This window comes from Ammospiza caudacuta, chromosome 4 (assembly GCF_027887145.1).
Source record: "Ammospiza caudacuta isolate bAmmCau1 chromosome 4, bAmmCau1.pri, whole genome shotgun sequence".
NCBI classification, from domain to species: domain Eukaryota; kingdom Metazoa; phylum Chordata; class Aves; order Passeriformes; family Passerellidae; genus Ammospiza; species Ammospiza caudacuta.
Window position 1 is genome coordinate 12,953,576 of NC_080596.1, and position 21,296 is coordinate 12,974,871.

Consider the following 21,296-nt stretch of genomic DNA (forward strand, 5'->3'; position numbering starts at 1 on the left):
CTAAATGTGACAGTTTATATTTGTCAAAATAGAAAAACTCCCATTGCCAAAAATCACAATTCTAGGATTATGCTTTGGCAGAGCAAGTGTTTCAGCTCAGAACCTGGAAAAGTTTTCTGAACTGCTTACTAAGATGCAGGTAAACTAGGCTGCTCTAACACTCACACACACACACACACACACACACACACACACAGAGACTTTTTCCCTAATGCCTGATGTGGAATGTTTGAGCTACATGACAGCTTAGTTGTGCTTTTCACTAGAGCCTTCTGCTTCTTTCTATCCACCTCTGCCTCTGATACTTCCTTTTGCCATATCTTCCTTCAGATACTAGAACTGTTTTGGGGTGTGTGCTTGTGTTATGGTTATCCATCTTCACCCTTTATAAGACAATAAAGGGGAAAAACCCAGGTATTTCTAGGGTGTGATTTATTTAACCTGTGTCAAACATTCAGAATCATGCCTCCTGTGCCTGGGAAATCTCTGATCCCTTACTGAATGCAAGGAGTCTAGACACCTCATTTGGATGGCACTTGCTTTGCAGATGTCTAATCAGCCTGAGGAAACTCTATCCTTTGGTGAGCTGTGTTCTCAGTGTGAGATGTTCCAAATCTTTCTCTTTCCATGGTATGGAACAGATTCATTTTAAGAGGCCTTAGATCAGGACATAAAAGAATATGAGTGAAAATGACAATATAAAAAAAAAACAACCTAAGGCACTGGTGTCATGAGAAAAGTTCCTTGCCCCACATGGTGTGGGAAAGGAGGATAGAATAGCAATTAGACATAATTCTAGGTCATTAAATTGGGATGGCACCCATGCACAGAACTGTGGAAACCACTGAGAGAAATTTTTTAAAAAGTCACTTATGCAACAACACAGAAGACATTTAATGAAGCATGGTTTCAGAGGGATTTTAAGCAGTTTCCTGTGAAGTTGAGGCTTTTTGTTTCCTTTTCTAGTATGTTGAACTTCTCTGCTAACAAGCCTGACAAGAAAGCGTCACACATCTTTGAAGAAAAGTGGAAAGAACAAATGTAAGTAACTTTGGTGCTCTTTGTAGTGCATTACTGTCTCTAGACCTCAGCTGAGATCAGGCTCCCTTGGATGGGGAGGAGAGAAGCTGTATTTAAGCTGTAACTAAAGGCACTCTTTGTATTAACCCTGCAGCTCGCTCTGGACAAGCTGGGAAGGAACTGGGACACCCCAGGACCCTGCCCACAGCCTCCCATGCAGAGGGCACCAAGGCCTGCATCCACACAGCATGAGCTCAGGTCCTGGCATGTCCTCTGCAGCCTCCAGCACACAGAAACAGACTGCCTCGCTCAGCATTGCCCAGTTCATTGGATTTAATGAAATGCTTGATTTCTGACTTTGATTATCCACCTGCCCCCAACCTAAAAGATGGGCAGAGACAGATTTTCTGCTTCCACATACCCCTCTGAATTTAGTAAATGTGAATCAATGGATAGGACAGGGTTAGATTGAGGAGCACAACAGCTGGTGCTGCCCTGAGTGTGACAGCCTAGCAAACCTGAAGAAAAGGGGGGATCTTCCCCCTATTTGACTGTAGAAATAGGAGTTCTGGGGGTGCAGGCCTCCTGCATGACTTCCTTGAAGAATCTGACCCAAACAGCAAAGGACTTTTACAGGTTAGCTTGCCTGGTACACTGTTATTTCCTTTTAGATCTTGGGCTTTTGTTTCAGTCTTGGGCTCCTAAAGCACGTTCAGAAGTGGGAATACAAGCTGCTCTTGAATTCAGTCAGAGCACAGCCAGTCCTTGCAGTTGCAATTTTGTGTGAGAAGTTGTGTTACCTGTCCATGTAGGTTAGGCAGCACATTTATTTGTGCCTTGGATGAGGCAGGATGGGATGACCAATAATTGTGCATGCTGTTCATGCATGAGGACAAAAGTTGTTTTATATTTTCTCGTACAAAAGCTGCATGTAGGGAAAGGACTGTCAGTTTGTGCTGTGCTTTTATAGCATCTGACCTACAGGATCCTGGCCCATGACCAATGCCTGTAGGCACCAAACTAATAATATGTAATGATAATATATGGCACTGGCAAAAGCTAAACATAGTTAATGGAGACCCAAGCTTAGTGGCCACATTTCCAACGTTACAGGCAAACAAGCCTGGAGGGTTTCAGTTTTAGTTAGACACAGCACCCTACTCTCCTTCCATACTAGGAATGAGCTCTTAGGGAGAAAAACACTCAAAAATCACAACTTTTATGGAGACTTTGTTCATTCCATGAAGAAATCCAGAATGTACTTGATAAAAGTACTCACTTCAGTCTCATAGATTTATCAAGAGAATTGCTGAAAAGGGTCTTCCAGCTTTACAGGGAAAGAATTCACTTTCCAAAAGTCATTAGCAACTACTAGAAATTTGACTGAGAGCTACTGAATATTATCAGTTTTGAAAATCCAGTTACTGCATATCCAAAATGTGAATGCTGAAACAGTGAGCTTGGTCTTTTAAAAATTATAGCCAAAGAATGTGTGTGTGTGTGTGTGTGTGTGTGTGTGTGTGTGTGTGTGTCTATATATAAATACATCTTTTTTAATGCATTTTGAGTTACCCAGAGATAAACAGAATAAAAAATTGCTGATATGTAAATATCACTGTAATGTAAATATATTCACCATTTAACCCTGATAAATACTGGATTGTAGACTTCTGAACAGAGACTGACAATTATTGGAAACCTTGTGGTCATCTCAAGTATACAGTGCCTCAATTAAAATAAAACCACAAAATCCTTTTCCTTTTTTAAAAGTACCCTGTAGCATATAATTTATTTGGTTGGACTCTACAAATATACAATTATATCATGCCAGAAGAACTTGAGAACCACTTTTTTCTTGTTCCCAGGGTCTCTTGACTGTTGGTAAGACGTTACAGTCATAATGATAGAATCGGTTTACAGTTGCATATTCTGCCAAATAGCTCACAAATTATATTTGGCAAACACCACTGCCTCTGTTTCACAAAGATAATGATCTGATGTTTTGTTTATGTGGAAAGGAAAATATTATTTAAGAGATTGTGACAGAATTTAAAAAAACTTTGTGCGGTATTCTCAACATGTGATACATTTAAAAGTTACCACTCTATTAAATACAGAGTAACACAGATTTTCAACTGATCCTTCAAAAATAAAAATCAAACAAATGTTCAATTAAATACATTGTGTCCCTTTTATTTCCTCCATATTTACCCAGACCTACACAACAATACAAACAAGTTGCCATGAAGGCTGCTCACCCCAAGAGGATTTAGTGTTATAGGAGTGCTTTCAGGATGGATTCTGAAATCCATAGTACAAAATGGGAAATGCTCCATCAGACTTGACCCCCCAGAAGTGTGCAGCCAGCAGGCAATCTAGAAAGGGAATCAGCATAACCTTGACACTGCTATTCTTTGGATGGCTCTGAGGAGAAAATGAAAGGAGCAGTGGGTTTGAACTGAATCTGGGACTCTGCTCTGAGACAGAGACCTCTGAGGTGGTTTCCATTCTATAACCTGCAGTACAAACCTGCCTGGTAAAAGCTACACTTTAGTAGGAAATCCACTGGGAATTTGTTTTGGCAACAGCATTGGGCCAAGGATAGAGTCCACCACAGCAGTAGTGGGCCCTGACTCAGCTGCCACCCGCAGCCAGACTGTCAGCAGGCTCAGCTGGCATGGCCCCAGTGTCCTGCTCTCCTCCTCTCCTAGCACAGCAGTGTCCCAGCAGAGCTCAGTCTGGGAACCAGCGGCTATTTCTCGAGTCTAGGAGAGGGCTTCTGCTCTGATTCTTTGTCTAGCAGCTGGGTGGGTGAAATACGCTGTGGGACTGCTGCAGGGATGGCAGAGGAGGCATTGCCCAAAAGAGAAGGGTAAAGTGGTTACACTAACCTCAGCAAAAGGGTTGCTCTGACCCTTGGAAAGGGGCCAGACCCAGGGCCTTCATCTTGATAATGACAGCAAACAAAAGCCCTGGAATGACTGGGATCATATCTGCCTCGGCACTGATTACCTAGGGTGGTTTGGGGAACCTCCTCTGAAGTTTTCTGAAGGAGATAAGCATCAATCACTGTCCTTCTTGTGTGACCTGCATCTTTGTGCAGTTTCTTTGACTGGCTTTTTGGGATGGAAGAAGAGTAATACAATAAGAAACATGAAAATGACCATTGCCAGAGAAGCATTTTTTGTGGGAAAGGACGGGGAATGTGGGACACTTGATCAGAGCTTGAGATAAGAACCAGCAGCTGTTGTTGAGGTTAGGCAGAACTGTGGCAGTGGTCTTAGCAGGGGAGGTCATGGCCACTGGTCTAGAGCTGGCCGGGGACTTGCAGGCTCCCAGCTGTGAACAGGCCTCTTCCTGCCCTTCATCCTCTGATGCTTTCCACTGGACAGACAAGAGCTGCTTGTACTGAGGCAGCAAAGTCCCTGAATGTTTATCAAAGGCTGTGACTGGTGGTAAAGACTGAAATGCCCAGAAAAGAGAACTGGAAAGAGGGGAGACTACTGCATGTAGGGCTGTCCTGCCCCTTTTCCCCCTCTCTGTCATGCCTTGCCTTTTCCCTTTAAGGGAAAAGAAGCTGGAAATGTGGGAAGGACTGGATGGATTCATGCAAACGAGATTGCAGAAGAAGCTAGCAAGGAAGAATAGAAAGATGCAAACATCTGATTTTACAGAAAGACTGGAAGGAGGTGGCATGGTTTTGGTCTCACCAGGTTGAGATAGAAACGGACAGTAAAGCACACAAAGTCCATGAGCAAGTTAAAGAGGAAGTGGCATGTGTGGCCAACAGGTCAGCCCCTATATCTATCTGTCTTGTTCCCTCAAACTCACTAAAGCAAACACAATGATATCTTTAAGGGGTTTACCTTTAAGGGAAGTTTGCTAGGAAAATACTGGCTGCAAGGCCAGATTCTGTCCATGTCTGGGCTTCAGAGGCAGCTGCTAATAACTGACTCTAAACTGACCTTCATGCTGCCATCTAGTGTTTCCTCACAGACAAAAACAACATCCAAAAAAAGAAACTGCAGCTCCATAATATAGTATTCAGAACAAATCTGATTTATTCCTGCTGAAATACAATGCTGAATAACACACAAGCTGAAGGAGAGGGAATGGGAAAGAGACATGGAGAAGCCACTGCTCAAGGTGACTGTTTAGGGAGACACCTCTTTTAAAAAAAATTTGTGATTATTTCATCCAGGAACAGGGAATCATCTCCATGGCAAGATAATTATTCCGAACCAGAATTTTTCCACATTTTTTTCACTTGGTGAAATTAATATGGCTGTTTGCAAGGTGCAACAGTACACAACAGGGCAAGAATCCCAGCAGAAGCTTGTCTTAACCAAGAGACACCAGCACAAGATGTTTGTCAGGTTCTTGTCTGTCCTTGCTACACTCTTAAAAACCCTTCATGGAATGGTTATTTACAGCCATCAGATGATGATTTCCCTTTCAAGTGTACACGCTGGCTAACAAAAGGTAACAAATTATTGTGGGGGAAACATGCAGAAGATGTGACCCTTGACCCTTTAAAGCCTTATCCCTGGCTTCAAGGTGCTGTAACAGGAGACTTTTTCAACTGCTGCACATCTTGTATTCATACTGGAACTGTAGAACTCTAACCCTAAGAATAAGAAGTCAAGAGTTCATGGGCTGGATGATGCATTTTCAACAGAGCATTTCTTTTCCCCATGCTTCTTTTAGGCGTTTTGAGTCAAAGTCCAAAACAAACCCAAAGCATCCACAATCACTGCTCTCTTTTGGAAAAGTTGATTTCTAAGCTTTGTCTTCTGACAACCTCAGTAGGAAAGCTGCAAGGAAGGAATGAATAAATGGAAAATGGCAAAAGTCTAATTTAAGAAAAGACATTGCCCAGAGGGAAAGGAAAGGCATAATCAGCAGCTTGTATTGTATGATATCAGGAATTAATTTCCTTATTTGCAGGAGATTTTTCCAATTTATAATAAAATTCTGATACCAAGATTTGAACATTGTACATTATGAAATGACTGCATGATCTCAGTGCAGTCAGAACATGGCTGGTTTATGTGCAGAGGAATAGCAGCACAGACAAGAACAAACCAAACTCTTCAAAAAGGAGCAAAAAGGACAGTGTACCTCTCTGCTTAGAAATCACCTCTCAGGTCACAATATAGAAGTTGTCTCTTAGGCCTTTCAAAGATTTAGTCCACAGCACAGAAAGTCCTCAGGTGGACAATGGTGGAGTCCATGTTTCTCATTCATATTATTCCTGGTTTTTCACCAAGGGGACTACATCCTGGATCCCAGTCCCACCAAACACAGCCTACTGCTGGATTAAGGCATCATTGCTCTTCCTTTCTAGCTGTTGGTACCAGGCTGTTACATTCATGTAGGTTACCTCAAGCTTTTTCCTAACACACCAAAAAGATTACTTTTTAGCAGCCTTCCTTTATCCTTAATGGAGTTTGAATACAGTTGTATGCTCTGAATACAGGAATTTTCTTTTCCAAAGGTTGTGTTTAATGCTTATTGCTGTGGAAGTCACATTCTCTTTCAGTTCCTTGTTATTCTCCTCTCCATCAAATCATGATGACATTAAGCCAGGATAGATAGGTGAATGAAAAAAAAATAAAGACACGCTTCAGCTCTTTTCCAAAGTGTTCAGCATTTCTGTGGATTACAGAGGGGCGAGAGACTTGCATTTGACAGCTTCATCTTGGAAGAGCTCATCTGGGAATAACACAGGACAAAGGCTTGAAAACCAAGAACCTGTGTCTGTAAGCAGACTCTTCAGAATTTGCATCATCTTCTTGCTTCCAGAAGTGGCCACACACTTGCTATTGTGGGATACAGGAGCAACAGCCATACAGCTCCAAAAACAGCCTATGCCCCAGCCAGCAGGGACAGACTGCCACTGCAGCTCAGGCCCTGGGGCTCACCAAAACCTAAAGTGAAACAGGGTACTCCTTTCTGAGTGACCACTGCTTTTACTGCATGGGAAAGTAGATAGGGCTCTGTGGGTGCAACACAGGCCAAAGTCACAGTAATCAGCCCAAAGCTTGTGGGGGGCATGCCATGGTCTCTGCTCTCCAGTCTCCAGCAACAAGTTAAGGTAGACCAATATTTTTTCAGCTATTTTTCTCTAATTTTTAAGATATTTTTTTGTGTATATGTTGCAAAAGAAAATTTATCATTTCTTAAGGAACAAATTTTCCCTGCACCCACACACCTTCCTTTCTCTCCCTCCTCCTCTTCCAATGGTAGATTGAACATGCCAATGGAAAGCTTGCACAGCTCTTGGATTAGGGGGATTTTTTTTTCTTTTAATCAAGAGGTACAAGTTCAGCTGTTCTTTTCTTCTCAGTTTTGGGGACAGAGATTTTGCCCATCAGGCAAGCTACATAAATAGGAGGGACATTAACTTAAAACCCCAGCGTGTTGTTTGCCTCATGATTCACTATAACATTTCTCTAGTACTAGGCATGGCTGCCTCCCGAATAAGCAGAGTTAAAACTTTCCTGTAGGTGTCTAAGACCTCTTGGGCAGAGGGCCGTTCTGCCGGGTCCTTCTTCTTACACGCTGCATGGATGTCAAACAGATGCAGTCGTACAATGTCGCTTCCTTCTACATGGCCCAAGAAAAAATTGGAGACATCTGGGATTTTCCAGATGTCTGTTTTCTCATCATAGGGAGGCATGAGGTCATCTTCGAATGGCACATCTTCTCCATAGGGCCAACGCTGCTCAGGAGCTACAAACTCACCCCGGAGCTCCCTGTGACCACACTTCACCAGCCTGCCAGCACTCCTGTTCACAAGAGGCAGAGCGTCCAAATCATTCACCAGAACGTGGAAGTCACTTGTCAGGAGATACTGGGAGAGAACCTTGTCCAGGTCATTGGAGTCACACATCACTAAGGTGCCCAGGGGGCTGCTGTGCAGGTACCGAATGACACTCACGTAGTCTATAGCAAGCATCAGCCTGCGATGCCAGGTGTTCATGGCCTTGTATTTGGGAATGTGGAGAGTTTCATTCAGGCCTCTCAGTGAACCAAGAGGATGGTACTCAGTGAGGATTGTGAACTGCTGCTCACAGTAGCCAAGCAGCCGAACAACATGCTTGCTCTGAAGGGCTTTCAGCATCTTCAGTCCATGGAGAAAGTCCTCCTTCAGCTCTGAGTTGGTGAGCTGTGAAAGGACCACTTTCTTTTCCTTCCACTCAGAAAGAAAGACCTGAGAACATATAAGAAACACATAAGACACGTGGAGAGCCTTCTTCGATGAACAGCTACCAGCTGCTGCTGACCTCTTCCTGTGACTGGCTAGTCACAACTGCAAATTAGAGTCACCAGGCACAGTCAGCTTTAGGTAGAGCCGTGTACCTGTCACAGCAAGCCCCTTCCAATGCCACAGTTATATCACGATTTCCTACATTTTCTTTGGCATGGACAATGCATATGAATTAAGTTATTTTATATCACCCAAATAGCCAGTCTCACTCTGCCAGGATTGCACCAGTCTGTGATTCTGCTTGTGTAGCTGGATGTCATTTGGTGTCAGAGAGGTGGCCCAGGTTATGCTCTCGTACCTGTTGTGTTCGCCTTATCAGTAGCCATATGGTCGCAGATGCCTACGGTAATTAGCTGCTGAGAGGATAATCATAACAGCAGTGCTGGCATTAATTAGGCAGCAAAATGTGAAAGCTCTTTATCCAGAGAAGAGAAGAAAGAAAATCCAAACTCACCTTTTTCACAGCACCTTCACCAACACACTTGAGTTTCCTGACTTCCCTATTTATGGCCTCGCAGGAAAGCCACGGGGAACAATTCTTCACCGCTCCGAATTTGAAATGCCCAAAAGGGCAGAGGCCAGAGTCCGTTTCGACTCGTCCCAGAGAGCTGGAAAACTTGTTGAGGTACAGGTAGAGAAAGGCATTAAGGAGCAGGACGGCCGCAAGCAGTAACGCCAGCGAGATGGATGGCACGTCTCTGGGAAGAAGCTCCCTCCTAACGAAATGCGGTTTCTTTTCCATGGCCGTGCCTTCCGCATCCTCCGTGAAAGACAGAGGCTAAGCAGAACCCTCTTCCCAACCGGGGGATGAACGCCTTTACGGCTTTTTCAGTGCCGGCTGCCCAGGAGTCCCGCAGGCACCGCGCTCCGGCGCCTGCAGCCTATGACGAGAGGCCACGCGTGGCAGCGGGACGTGTTAAAGGCGGCCGCAAGCTCGACGCTCGCCGCGCTGCGCATCCTCCCGCGTTTCCGCGCACGCGGGCCCGAGCCGCGGGCGGTCGGGCGGACAGGGACGCCTGACCCCGGAAAACACCGGGAAGCGCGGCCCGCGGGGCGGTGGCGGCGGCGGCCCCGCCCCAGGGCGGAGCGCGGCGCGATGGCGGCGGCGGCGGGGCTGGTGGCCGCGGTGGCGGCGGCGCTGGGCGCGCTGCTGATGGCGCCCGGCCTCTCGCAGCCCGACGGGCAGGGCGCGCCCGGGCCCCGCGGCGGGGCGGCGGCGGCGGCGGCGGAGCGGCGGCGGTCGGGGCGGATGGACCAGGCGCTGCTGCTCGTCCGCAACGAGCTGCCCGCCCCGGGCCTCAACGTCGCTGCCCGCTCCGGCTCCTGCCACCAGGTGAGGGGCTGTGCCGGGTTGGGGTCACCCCCGGCCTCCGCTTCTGACAGCCCGGCCAGCGGCGGGGCTGCTCCGCTTCTCCGGCGTCTCCCCGCGGCTTCGTCAGGTCGCTTCGCTTCGGTTTTACCTTCGAGCAGCACGCAGGGAATTCCGCAGGAGATGCTCCAGCCCCGTGGCATCTTTCCTTGTCTTTGCCACCATGCAAGGCAGAACCCCGTTTCACTCTCCTTTGGCACTAATGAGCTCCCTTCACCCTCTTCTTCCACAGTGCTTGTATCAGTTCCTGGCGTTTGTCCCACCAAGCAACGAGAGCCTGAGAAAACCAGGCACGGCGTCGGTAATGGTTGATACGCAGCATCCACTCACCCTGCTGCTCAACAGCTCTGTGGGTGACAGAGATCTCTGCAAGTAGGTGGCCCAGCCCCAGGGAGTACATGGATAGTGCTATCCTCTATTTGTGTTGGTTTGTTGTTGGTTTTTTGGGTTTTTTTTTCCCCCTTGGAGCATTGTGCCTCTTCACTGCCTGCTCATCTCCTCCTTTTTCCCAACTTTTAGACCTAGAGCTCAGCCTTCACCCCACTGCTGTAACAGTGTGGTGTACTTTGGAATTGTGCTGAAAGGTGCGAGCAGGAGCAAAACCGATGTTCATTGAGGCAGCATGTGCAAGCACCTGGTTTCTCTTGCAGGGAGTCTCTAGCTCAAGAAGACAAATGATGCCAGTGCATGTGTGGTAAAGAATTGGTGCTGGGTTAGGGGAGGGTAATGCTTGGAAGAGGCAAGTTCTGTGTTAGATCACAGTGTTGGGTCCAAGTTTTTGGCTTGCCTTTCCTCAGGCTGACAGCCCCCCTGAGTGCTGCAGTGGTACCTGCATGTACTGGGGGTGGCTCACCGAGTTTTGTTTCCTTTATCATTTGCAGAATTCAGTATCATTTTGGAGAGTTTGGCAATTATTCCCTCGTGGTAAAGACCATAAGTACAAGCAACCAAACTGTTTCTTGTGACCTAATCATCAATGAAGGCCCTATCAACAGCTACCTCCGTATGTAGCGCTCTCTTTTTCCCTTTCATTCTACAGCCCACATGTATCCCAGCAGAACCAGCTTCCTAAGAAGCCAGTGCAGCCACTCATGTTGTGCTGGAGAGTTGTCATGGGCTTGCTCCTCTTCTTTCTTGACATCCTCCCTATGTTTTATACACCCATCTTGAGGCCCTGACCAGGATCAGGCCTCTTCACATGATATCCTGTCTGCCCTCAACATTTTTGCAGCAGGCATTAGTACAGAAAAATCAGTGGGTATGTGTCTGGAGGGAGATACTACTTCCTGTTTCCCTGCATGGTTTTCTATATATGCAGAATCCTCCCTCTTCTTCCCTCTATCTTCTCTCACAAAATGGGAAACAATTCACACAGTGTTTGTTTGGATTTTTGTTTGTTGTTGCACTTTAAATTTAGAACCTGACCTTCTTTTTTTTTGTTCATCTCTTATCCAGGACTGTTTCAAACTCTTGTCTGTGTCTGTTCTTTTCCATTACATTATTCTTCAGTTCTTCCAGTTTCCTAACTGTAAAGAAAAATTCTCCATGCTTGCTAACTAGGTGTATTGCCCTGTCCCCTATCTTCTTCACATTGAGGCTGTTTTGAAATCTCTACTTCCTTCTTCAGAACATATCACAGCACATCAGCTCTTCTCTCACTAGTGTCTTGTGATGCAATGCGGTTTTATTTTGCTCTTTTTATGCCAAGATGTGGAGTCACTGAGCTGCACTTTGAAACTAACCTGCTTTTGTGTTGGGTAGTTTGGGGGTTTTGCTGTGGGTTTTGATTTTCCTCTGGGATGTTTATTGCATAGAGAAGTGGGGATAATGATCAAGGAGTTGGGCTTTGTGTCGTGTTTGTGTCTCTCTTGGCCAAGCCCAGGTTGCTGGATGGTTTTGTTAGATCATTTATAGAGTTGTGTTCTTCCCTTTTCATGTAGCTATTCTCTTTGCTTTCCTGGTTTACGTGGGGATCCTTGCTCTCCTGATTGCTGGGCGCCTTCTCATGAAGTAAGTGAACTTCTTCCTTGCACGTGCCAGTTTAAGACCACACATCTCAGCGTGGCAATACTTTGGAGTCTCACTTGTAGCCCTGCTTGCACATCAGATCCTGTTATCAGGTTCCATGTGCACGTTGTGGCACATGTGGCAAGAAATGCAGAGTAATGCAATTTCACTCGAGGGATATCTTACAGCCTTGGTAGTCTGTGTGCAGAGCAACTGATGTTCACTGTAACCTAACAAATGCCCTGCTGCACCCTGATGTCCCTTGTTCCTTGTCTAGTTCTGAATCAGTAATCCAAGGCAGTGAGACCAAAGTGCATGTAACAAATGCAACCTTCTACCCTTTACTGAAAGGTGTAAATCATCTTTGCCTGTAAGCAACCCGAGAATAAAACCCCCAAACATGAGCTTGTGTCAGTGTATTTCCACAGCTGGACTTAACTGAGATCCTAGGTGCTGGCTGAATCTCAGTATTACCTATGTGAGCTGTAAAAACAGAAATAGGAACTGTCAAAACTTCTCTTTTATTCTGCTAAATAGCTTCTATTAAGGTGAAATTAACTATAAAGTACTTTTGGCTTTGTTTTGTGTTTTAAACTGTTACTCATTTTCAGAATTGATCCAGTCAGAAACTGGGTTTACAAGAAACTGAATCCCAGAGCAACTGATCGTATGATTAACTCTGTGAGTGACCACAGTATCTTTAGTTTGCATTCTGTAATGTTTGCATTTCTAAGAAACACACACTATCTGGACATCTGGGGACTTGTTTATTACTAATCATCTTCCCCTTGTGTGCGTTCCCCTTAGCAAATCTTGTACTGATGTCAGATAGGCAATTTTATGTCAATGGAGAGTGCTAGACTGGGTTTCCATGCAAGTGTAGTGGATTCCTTATAAAGCTCTTGCAAGTTTTGAACATACATCTTTGTGCCCTCTTTAATTCCTTTGAAACAAATGTGTTGGTAAAAATACTGTTCCCTTCTAACATAGTCAGTGTAAGGGAAATCACAGCCTTCATTACTGCTTCCAGCACAGCAGGAATTTAGCAAAAAAAATGAAATCAGAATTTCTCTGGCACCCCTAGAACCGGCATTTGTATGGGATCCTCATTTTGTAGTAGAATGTATATAGTTCATCAGAGTCTGGGCTTCATATTGAAGAGGTCCAAACCTGTCTAGAATCAAAAGACTTTGAAGCAGAGCTCTACAGCAATCTCCAAAGTCTCTCTGTGGTGTCAGACAAGTGCTGATGGGTTGGGGGGCTCCTGTTTGAGCGTTAGCAACTGGATCTGCTCAGCTCTGTTGTAAAGCAGTACTCAGTGTTGGCAAGTCTCTGGTTGATTTGGAGGGGACCCAGCTCTGATGAGTCTCAAGCACAGGCTCATTTCACTGCGTTCTTCTGCCTGGTCAAAGGTAGCCTGGAGCATCTGCACGCATTATTGCAATGTGGTGAAGCCAGGAAGAGGTTAGAAGTAGACAAAAGAAAGACAGGGACAATAAAGACTGTGTGTGTGAAAGTTTGCAGTTTACTATCCTTTGTTCCCTAGTCAGCTGGTGCAGCTGCTGATGTGCTCTTCATGTGTCTGGTTTGTTCCTGAAGGAGCTCGGATCCCCGAACACCACAGACTCCATTAACTGTGATCCTGCCCCGCAGTCGTGGAGCTCGGGCTCGCGGCAGCGCCTGCGGTCCCTGGACACCTTCCGAGGGTGAGCCTAAGAGTTGCTCAAAAGCAGCTCTTCCAAGGGAAATGACACTTTTCCAGTGGTTTGACAGTGTGTGGCAATATATAGCAGATGGACAGTTCAAGGTGGTCTGTTTTACTTGGAAGTTAATAAAGATTTTAATTCTCAGATATTCCAAAATATTTTGTAATTGATCTAATTTGAGGAGACATCAAAGTTGTGGCAGATGATGCAAAAAACCAACGTATTCAGTATGGAAATGCTACAAGGAGCTTGCTTTGGTTCACCACCACCCATGATTTTTGAAACATGGCTTACTGGTTGGTAAAGCTGGAAACCTAGGAAATGTTGCTTTAAAAATAAAATAAATCAAATCTCAGAGTTAGAAATGCATCAGTGGGAGTAGTAATCATTAACTTTGTGTTCATAAATATGCATTTCATCGACATGTGATACTTTGTGGTTTTGTTGTCTTTTTAGACTCTCTCTTGTAATTATGGTGTTTGTTAACTATGGAGGAGGAAAATACTGGTTCTTCAAACATGAGAGCTGGAATGGTAAAGTACAATTGAGGAGACAGTTGCTCTGGGTTTTAACTGCAGCAGTATCTAGAAATGGTTGGTGTTGCAGCTGCTGCAGTGAGCTGTTGCTCAGCCAAAGGCTGGGATGCTGTCCTGGTTTGCCTCAGCAGGGAATCTGCCTGTTGGTTAAATGGGCAAAGCAGAGTGTAGTCCTCCTCATGACAGCATGGTTTCACATCACAGTCTGTGTGTAACCTTTTCTTTTGTGATACAGGGTCATATCTTTAACTTTCCTGGGTTGCTAAATGACCCTAGTCAAGCTGATGTTGCTCAGTGCTGTAAAAACATAATGCCTTGATTGGTAAGCTGATGGGGATGAAGTCAAGCATTGTAATGCCTGGGAGAACAGCAAGGATCCCATCCCTGAAATCTTTCCCAAGGCACAGCAATCAGTTCTGACCCTATTCTTGAAGAGTGGCAAATGCAGTGAAGCAATATGATTAGCTCTTTGTAGGTTTTGTTTGTAACATGTTTTAGGTTTTGAGACATAAATAGTTGCTAGCAGCCTGCAATTCCTCTAGAAAATCAGCAGTAATATAGTTAAATGTGAGGAGGGTTCAAGATAGGTAACATGCTCCTTTGTATTTCTCTGTAGGATTAACAGTGGCAGATCTGGTGTTTCCATGGTAAGTTTTCCTGAAGAATAGTTTTTGTATCAAGTGATTCTTTGTATTAAATATTGCAAGTGGAACTTTGTGTGCACCTTGCCTCCATGTGGAAATGTATTTGGAGGGATGAATTTGTGTAAAACAGTCAATAGTAGTCTGCCCCTACAAATAACAACATAACCCTCATGAACCAGTAGAAGAGCTAAGTGGTTTGGTGCCCACATCCTCCTCCTTCCCACACACAAGGCCCGGGTTACCCTGCCTGTGGAAGTGCAGTATCCCTGAGGAGCTCAATGCCATGCCACTGTGTTAAAAGCTGCCAGTCTGGCAAGATTCAAAGCTGGACTGGTGTGTATCCATAGATAAAGGAACCAAATAAATTTTGGATTAAGCTGATATTTCTATAACCAAAGAATGGTCTTATGGAGAAGCAGTTATCCCATCTGCCCCTAACATGCTTCTCTACACCAGCTCTGGATTCTGTTGGAGTAGGGAGCTGGACTTGGACTGTGAACCTAAGCTAGAGGAGAGGAGTAGGTCAGTTCTCAATTTGAATCATAGATTTGAAGCTGGTGTTTGACTGTTCTGAAGATGCTAATTTGATTTTGGGTAATGGATTTTTTTGGTATCATGTAAATTGCTGGAAAAAGAGCTGACTGCAATTACAACCCTACCTCAACTGACCACTGAAAAAGGCAGAAGTGTCCCATAGTGCAAGCTCAGTAGCCTAGAAATTCCTAGCAATCAGAGGAAATAAAATCACCCAGTTTCACTCAGTGCATGCATCTCTGTTGGACCAATGCAGGCCACTCTGCCAGCTTTAGTGTTTGCTGTCACTCATACATATTATGAGACATCTGTCAGCTCCATTTCCCATCTGCTCTGTTCTCCAGGTTTGTGTTCATCATGGGGACATCAATAGCATTGGCACTGGGCTCCGTGCTGAGGTGGGGAAGTTCCAAGTGGAAGGTGCTTAGAAAAATCATCTGGAGGAGTTTTGTGCTAATCCTGCTGGGAATCATAGTTGTGAATCCCAATTACTGCCTTGGACCTTGTGAGTGGAACTTGTCTTCCTTGCATTTCTGTAACTTGTTCCTGCCTCCTTGGCTGGGCTGCTGCAAAAACAGCTGGATGGTATCTTGTGGAGTGCTGTTCAGTTCTGCACTGATGCAATTCTCTCTGTTAAGACTCTTGTGCCAACCACTGTTGATTGTCTTAATGACTTTCCCAGGACTTTGATGTACAGAAAATTGGGACGTCAGAGTAGAGGTGTCCCTTGTACCCACAGGTGCAGTGGATCTCAGCTCTCCCTGAAGAAGGATCACTTTTGTATTTACAGCAGAGCCTGTGTCTGCTCCTCTTCCACATTGCTTGCATGTCTTCCAGTGTCCTGGGATAATCTGCGTATTCCAGGCGTGCTCCAGAGGCTGGGATTCACATACCTGGTGGTTGCTGCTCTTGAACTCCTGTTTACGAGGGCTGATAGTGGGACTTGGGTGAGTTATGTGGGGAGATTCTGACAACTGAACTGATAAATCCTGTAGTCTGCGTTTTGTCCAGTTAATTTTGGCAAAGATTTTTCACAGCAGGGGAAAGTAATACTGGGTTTTGGCCTTTCTGTTTTCCCAAAAGGCTTTTGTTCTATGTATGAATCAAAATTCCTTTTGACATTTTCGAAGCTAAAAAACATTAAGGGCTTTTGTTTTGGTTTGTTTTTCCCCCCTGCCCCAAGTAACTAAGTGTCTGGAAATTGCTTGTGAAAATGAAAGTTCTATTGGTAGAACCCAGTTTTGTAATGACTTCTCCCTCTTGTACCTGGGGTACAAGACTGGCTGCCAGGAAGTGCAGGTTGTCCCCAAGGGCATGGTTTTTACTTGCCAGCTAACACCCCCTCCCTCCATCTCATGCAGGAAGGACAATTCCCTGCTCTGCAGGATATTCTCCCCTACTGGCCACAGTGGATTTTTATTCTGGTGTTAGAAACAATTTGGCTCTGCCTGACCTTCTTGTTACCAGTGCCAGATTGTCCCAGGTAAGACCATGCACTCAGACAACTTAATGTGGAGTATCAAGTTGGTTCTCTTCTACTGAGTAGAGGGCACATTTTATTAGCCACAGGGAAAGAATGGAGGGAAGAGCTTTCAGGCCAGCAGTGTTAAAAGAAGCATCCATCATGTGAAAAAACTTTCTTTACTTTGGTACTGAAGTACCAGATGTTGTACAGGCGATGTCACTCTTCTGTTCTATCTAAAGAAGAGGACTAACATCTCCCTGAGGTCTGTGTGCAGCAATACATGATCACTGCAGTGTCATCAATGTGTGCCTCTAGCCTGGGAAAACAGAGCATTTAGTGTGCTGGGTCAGTGGGCCAGTGGCTGTGCAGCTGGACTGTAACAACATTTTGTGCTACAACCTCTCTGCCTCTGTCCTAGGGGCTATCTCGGTCCTGGGGGCATTGGGGACTTTGGAAAGTATCCCAACTGCACTGGAGGAGCAGCAGGTTACATTGACCGCTTGCTTCTTGGAGAAAAGCATATGTATCAGCATCCCTCTTCAGGTGTAAGTAGTTTTTGGTTTGCAGTTATGTCAGGAGTGGCTTGGGAATTATATGTGCAGGGGGATTTAAAAGAAAGGAGTTTGGTTTCTTGGGTTCTCTGTAACAGCTATTTTCTCTCTAAGGTGATTTACCAATCAACGATGCCATATGATCCTGAAGGGATCCTGGGGACCATAAATAGCATTGTTATGGCATTTTTGGGACTGCAGGTACCTCATTTTTTTTCTGGCTGCATGCTATAATGGGAAGATTTGAAGGCAACTTGGAAGTGGGGAGGCAACTGGGTTTCTTTACATAAGGCTGAGACTGGTTCTAGCAAAACCTTTTTCAGAACAATGCTTTCGCAATGGCTTAGCCTGAGGTGAGTACCAGAGAAGTGGAAACTAAAATGGCAGTAGCTTGCATTAGATACACTGAGACTTCTTCTCAGTTTTTGTAAGGGATGGACACAAAAAGCTTGCAAAATAGACACCTGGTCTTTCAAGGCTGGGCTTATGCTGGGAGTAGGCTGGCTCTGCATGTTGGAAAATAAGGCTGAAACACACAAACTGCACAGCTTCATCGTAAGAGTTTCAAAAGTTGCAGATGTACTTGCTCCCCCTTGCTGATTTTCTGCTTGTTGTGCAGTGATAACCATCTTGCACAGGTGCTGTGTGCTCACCTTCCCTGACAAGAGAGATGCAGGGCTTCATACTGGTGTTACCAACACCAAAAGCTCACAGGTCACAACTGTTTAAACTACTGCACTTTTTGATGCAGTTTTGATGCACTGCTGGCTTTTCTGATGGTGCAGCAGCTGTGAACCAAACTGGAACTCTTGTGCTGGGAAAGAAATGTTACCACATGTAGCGCTGGGTAAAAACTGATTTGGAATATCTGTGAGGCAGAGCTTGGAAGAGAAGTGTGACACTGAGGAGTGAATTATCAGGACACATTGCTTAGTGGTGTATGAAAAGAAGCATGTGCTCTGGGTGGGTCAGGGATGCTGTGGAGAAGCTCTTGGGGCTGGCTCTGGTGGTGTTCCTTACCAAGGGAGAGGGAGCTCAATTATGTTGTGTTGACCTAATAAAGATGCTTGTCCCCTTCCTCAGTTAACAGAAAGAAAGGGAGAAAAGGTGCACCTCTACTGCTGATTGGGTTGCATTTACATACTTTCCCCTTGTGTGTCCATTCTTTACAAAGAGTCCTCATTTTGAGGCTTTCAACAACCTGGCTGATAGAAATCCCATTCATGGTCTCTATCTTAGCACAGGTAGCTGGTGGAAAATATATCTGGCTTTTGAAACATGGTTACATTAATGGGCATTAATTATTTTTTTGTAATTTTTTTATAAGGCAGGAAAAATTACTTTGTTCTACAAAGACCAGCCCAAACAAATTATGAGTCGGTTCATCATATGGGGCATAGTAATGGTAAGTCTGATAGTTATGTAGCTCTTTAAAAGACATGTATCTTAATGCAATGCAAATATTTCTGAAACATGCTGCAGTGGTTATATAAACTTGACTTTCTGTTTCAGGGAGTTATTTCTGCTATCTTGACAAAATGTTCTAAAGAAGAAGGGTTTATTCCCATAAACAAGAACTTATGGTAAGCAAAGAGATCAAACATTTCATATGATTTCATTAAAGTACTATTTTAGCTCAGAGAATGTTTTATCTTTTGTACATTGAGATCTGTTATCACATAGTTCTCTAAATATTACTCTTTCTACTGAAAATGTTTGTAGGTCAATATCATATGTGACAACCATGAGCTGTTTTGCCTTCATCCTATTACTGCTGATATATTACCTTGTGGATGTCAAGAAATGGTGGTCAGGTGCTCCATTTTTATACCCAGGTCAGTAAAAACATCAGGAGACATATTCCTTACAATTCTTTCTGCACTGATACTATCCTTTTGTTTTCTTCGCTTCCATTGTCTGTAAGAAAGTAGGGATTTAGACTGAGGTCACCTGAAGGATTCCAGAATGATTGAGTGGAACCTTTACATAGAACTGGGACACTTGAGACCAGATATTTAGGAGAGAGGGACAATAAATTCTTTAAATGAGGGCTAAAAGCTGCTATTGCCTAATGACTGTTCTGAGTTTGGTATCAAGTCAAGGTCCCAGTGAACAGCTGCCTAGTACCAAGCAAAATACCACAGCTGTTCAAAGTTGGTTTTGGAAGGGACTGCTGAGACTTGTGTAACCTGATGGGAAACTCACAGGCCTGTCAACAGAGTAATACCACTTCTGAAGATGTGGAAGACTAAATCCCCTGGGCTGCTGTGTAGGTTGTGTCTCTGTGATTTTAGATAAGTGTGTTTCCCAAAGTATGCCACTGTGGTTTTAACCACACTGGGCACACAGCAAACATGAGTAGAGAATGCAAAGCCACAGCAGAGGGGACCTTTCAGCAACTTTGGTTCCTGTTGTCTGGATAGGAAAATAGGCAGGGTGACAGCAGGGTATCTTACCTCCTACCAGAAACCCCAGAGCTTTGAAGGGCAGTCAGCATTTGTTTGTAAAGGCAGCAGATCTGACCAGATTGGTTGGCACTCATCCACTCTGAAAACAGTAACTGTTATTATTCTCCTTATTAATATAATTGCAGCATACTGATTTGGCTGTATTTTCAATTTAGCACAGAGATTATTTGTATTTCTTTTAATAAATGTTTTGGGGGAGAGAACCCCTCAGACTGTATTTGAAAACAGTGTGTAGCATCTTTGGGGCAAATGACATTAGCAGTTGATGTCTTGGTGCCATTCTCTTTTATAAGCCTGGCACACCTCTGCCTGCTTGCTCTGAAGCAAGCCCATACCTGTTCTTTCAGATGGTATAACCCTGTGCTTCCTTTCAGGAATGAACTCAATCCTCGTATACATTGGACACCAAGTTTTTGCAAACTACTTCCCTTTTAAGTGGAAGATGCAAGACAGTCAATCCCACGCAGAGCATCTGACTCAAAACCTCACTGCAACAACTCTTTGGGTCATAATATCATACATACTTTACAGGAAAAGGATATTTTGGAAAATCTGATAGAGGTCGTCAAGGTCTAGCAGGCCTAGATTCTGATGAGGCAAGTGGATTAGCCTGAAATATGGTGGATTAGCCTGAAATATTGCCACTCAGGCTATATTACTAAAAAGGGATACTAGTTCAAGTTTACAGTGCCATGGAAGTCATCATCAAGACTTTTACGTGATTTAAGGGACAGTATTTTCCTATTTAACAAGAACTTACTAGTCTATTACAGTTGCTCTCTGTTTTCCATCTTTTGTAAATATTTTACTGATTTCCCTCTTTCATACAGAGAAGCTGAACATACCCTAACAGTTAGGCAGCCTAAGACACCCTGATGGTGTTCATGAAAGGAACTGCAAGGGATGGGGGATGGTGACTGCAAGGAGTTGTCAGAAAGGGCCTGTGGTAGCAGTTCCTGACACAGAACCCCCTAACTCAGGTGGTCTGGGGTTTGTATATATCCTTGGCACCTCTTGCATGCCTGTCCCCTCTGGCTACTGGCACACATTTAACTTGGCCAGTGACCATCTGGGAAAGCTTGGGGGCACCTTTGTGTCGCAGCCTGGTGGTGCTATCAGCTGATCATGCTTCATTGTATTTTTCCCATTTATTCAACCAAACCCTTAGGTTTAGGATCCTGCTGAAGCCTAAAATCTCCTCTATTGGCTTATTAATCAGCAGGCTGCTCCTACAGGTTTAGCAGCCCATCTGTGCATGTTCTGGGCCTTTGTGAAACACACCCCTTGCATGGACGAGGGCCGAGTTTCATGTGCTACACTCTAGGAGTGCAGAAAGGCCATTTCCTACTGACTTTGCATAATCACTTGGATATTACCAAATTTCAATCAAAACAATCCTCTTTCTACATGAATTTACTTAAGGACCCTGAATCTGAAAACCAGCAATACAGGTAGAATTCTGCAGACAAGGAAGACCTAACAGATCAATTCCATGTAAGATAACAGTTCTTGGAAATTCAGGAAATTCACTCACGCTGTGATTTCCAAACTAGTGCTAATAAAAAACCTGAAATACCTTGCTATGTTCTCTGTGTATGTGCAAAGACAAAAAGAACTATGACACACACCTTAGTATAATGCTATGGAAAAAAAAAACCCAAAACAAATAGGATATTACAAAGACTTCTTAAACAATGTTTTATTTATAAAGTTTGATCTACTC

At 44.4% G+C, this 21,296-nt stretch overlaps 2 protein-coding genes across 2 annotated transcripts; one reads left to right on the plus strand and one right to left on the minus strand.

Moving 5' to 3' along the window:
• Positions 1-5,083: 5,083 nt before the first annotated feature.
• POMK (protein O-mannose kinase) lies at positions 5,084-9,201 on the minus strand. Its single transcript, XM_058802983.1, has 2 exons — positions 8,748-9,201; positions 5,084-8,236 (listed from the first exon to the last, which is right to left on the minus strand). The coding sequence occupies exons 1-2, from the start codon at positions 9,033-9,035 to the stop codon at positions 7,463-7,465; spliced, it is 1,062 nt and encodes a 353-aa protein (XP_058658966.1). The 5' UTR covers positions 9,036-9,201; the 3' UTR covers positions 5,084-7,462.
• A 624-nt stretch (positions 9,202-9,825) lies between these two features.
• Positions 9,826-21,123, plus strand: HGSNAT (heparan-alpha-glucosaminide N-acetyltransferase). The gene is made up of 16 exons (XM_058802982.1): positions 9,826-10,034; positions 10,544-10,665; positions 11,603-11,672; positions 12,281-12,350; positions 13,269-13,375; positions 13,832-13,908; positions 14,528-14,558; positions 15,434-15,594; positions 15,927-16,036; positions 16,451-16,572; positions 16,973-17,099; positions 17,220-17,306; positions 18,433-18,510; positions 18,618-18,688; positions 18,828-18,940; positions 19,948-21,123. The coding sequence occupies exons 1-16, from the start codon at positions 9,826-9,828 to the stop codon at positions 20,127-20,129; spliced, it is 1,737 nt and encodes a 578-aa protein (XP_058658965.1). The 3' UTR covers positions 20,130-21,123.
• The last annotated feature ends 173 nt before the right edge of the window (positions 21,124-21,296 follow it).

Bases quoted from the DNA above. Each gene is read 5' to 3' on its own strand.
- POMK (XM_058802983.1), bottom strand. From the start codon at position 9,035: ATGGAAAAGAAACCGCATTTCGTTAGGAGGGAGCTTCTTCCCAGAGAC. The intron at 8,237-8,747 runs GTGAGTTTGGAT...ATATGTTCTCAG, and splicing joins GTGAAGGTGCTGTGAAAAAG to GTCTTTCTTTCTGAGTGGAA.
- HGSNAT (XM_058802982.1), top strand. From the start codon at position 9,826: ATGCAAGGCAGAACCCCGTTTCACTCTCCTTTGGCACTAATGAGCTCC. The intron at 16,037-16,450 runs GTGAGTTATGTG...CATCTCATGCAG, and splicing joins GGGCTGATAGTGGGACTTGG to GAAGGACAATTCCCTGCTCT. The intron at 18,689-18,827 runs GTAAGCAAAGAG...AAATGTTTGTAG, and splicing joins CCCATAAACAAGAACTTATG to GTCAATATCATATGTGACAA.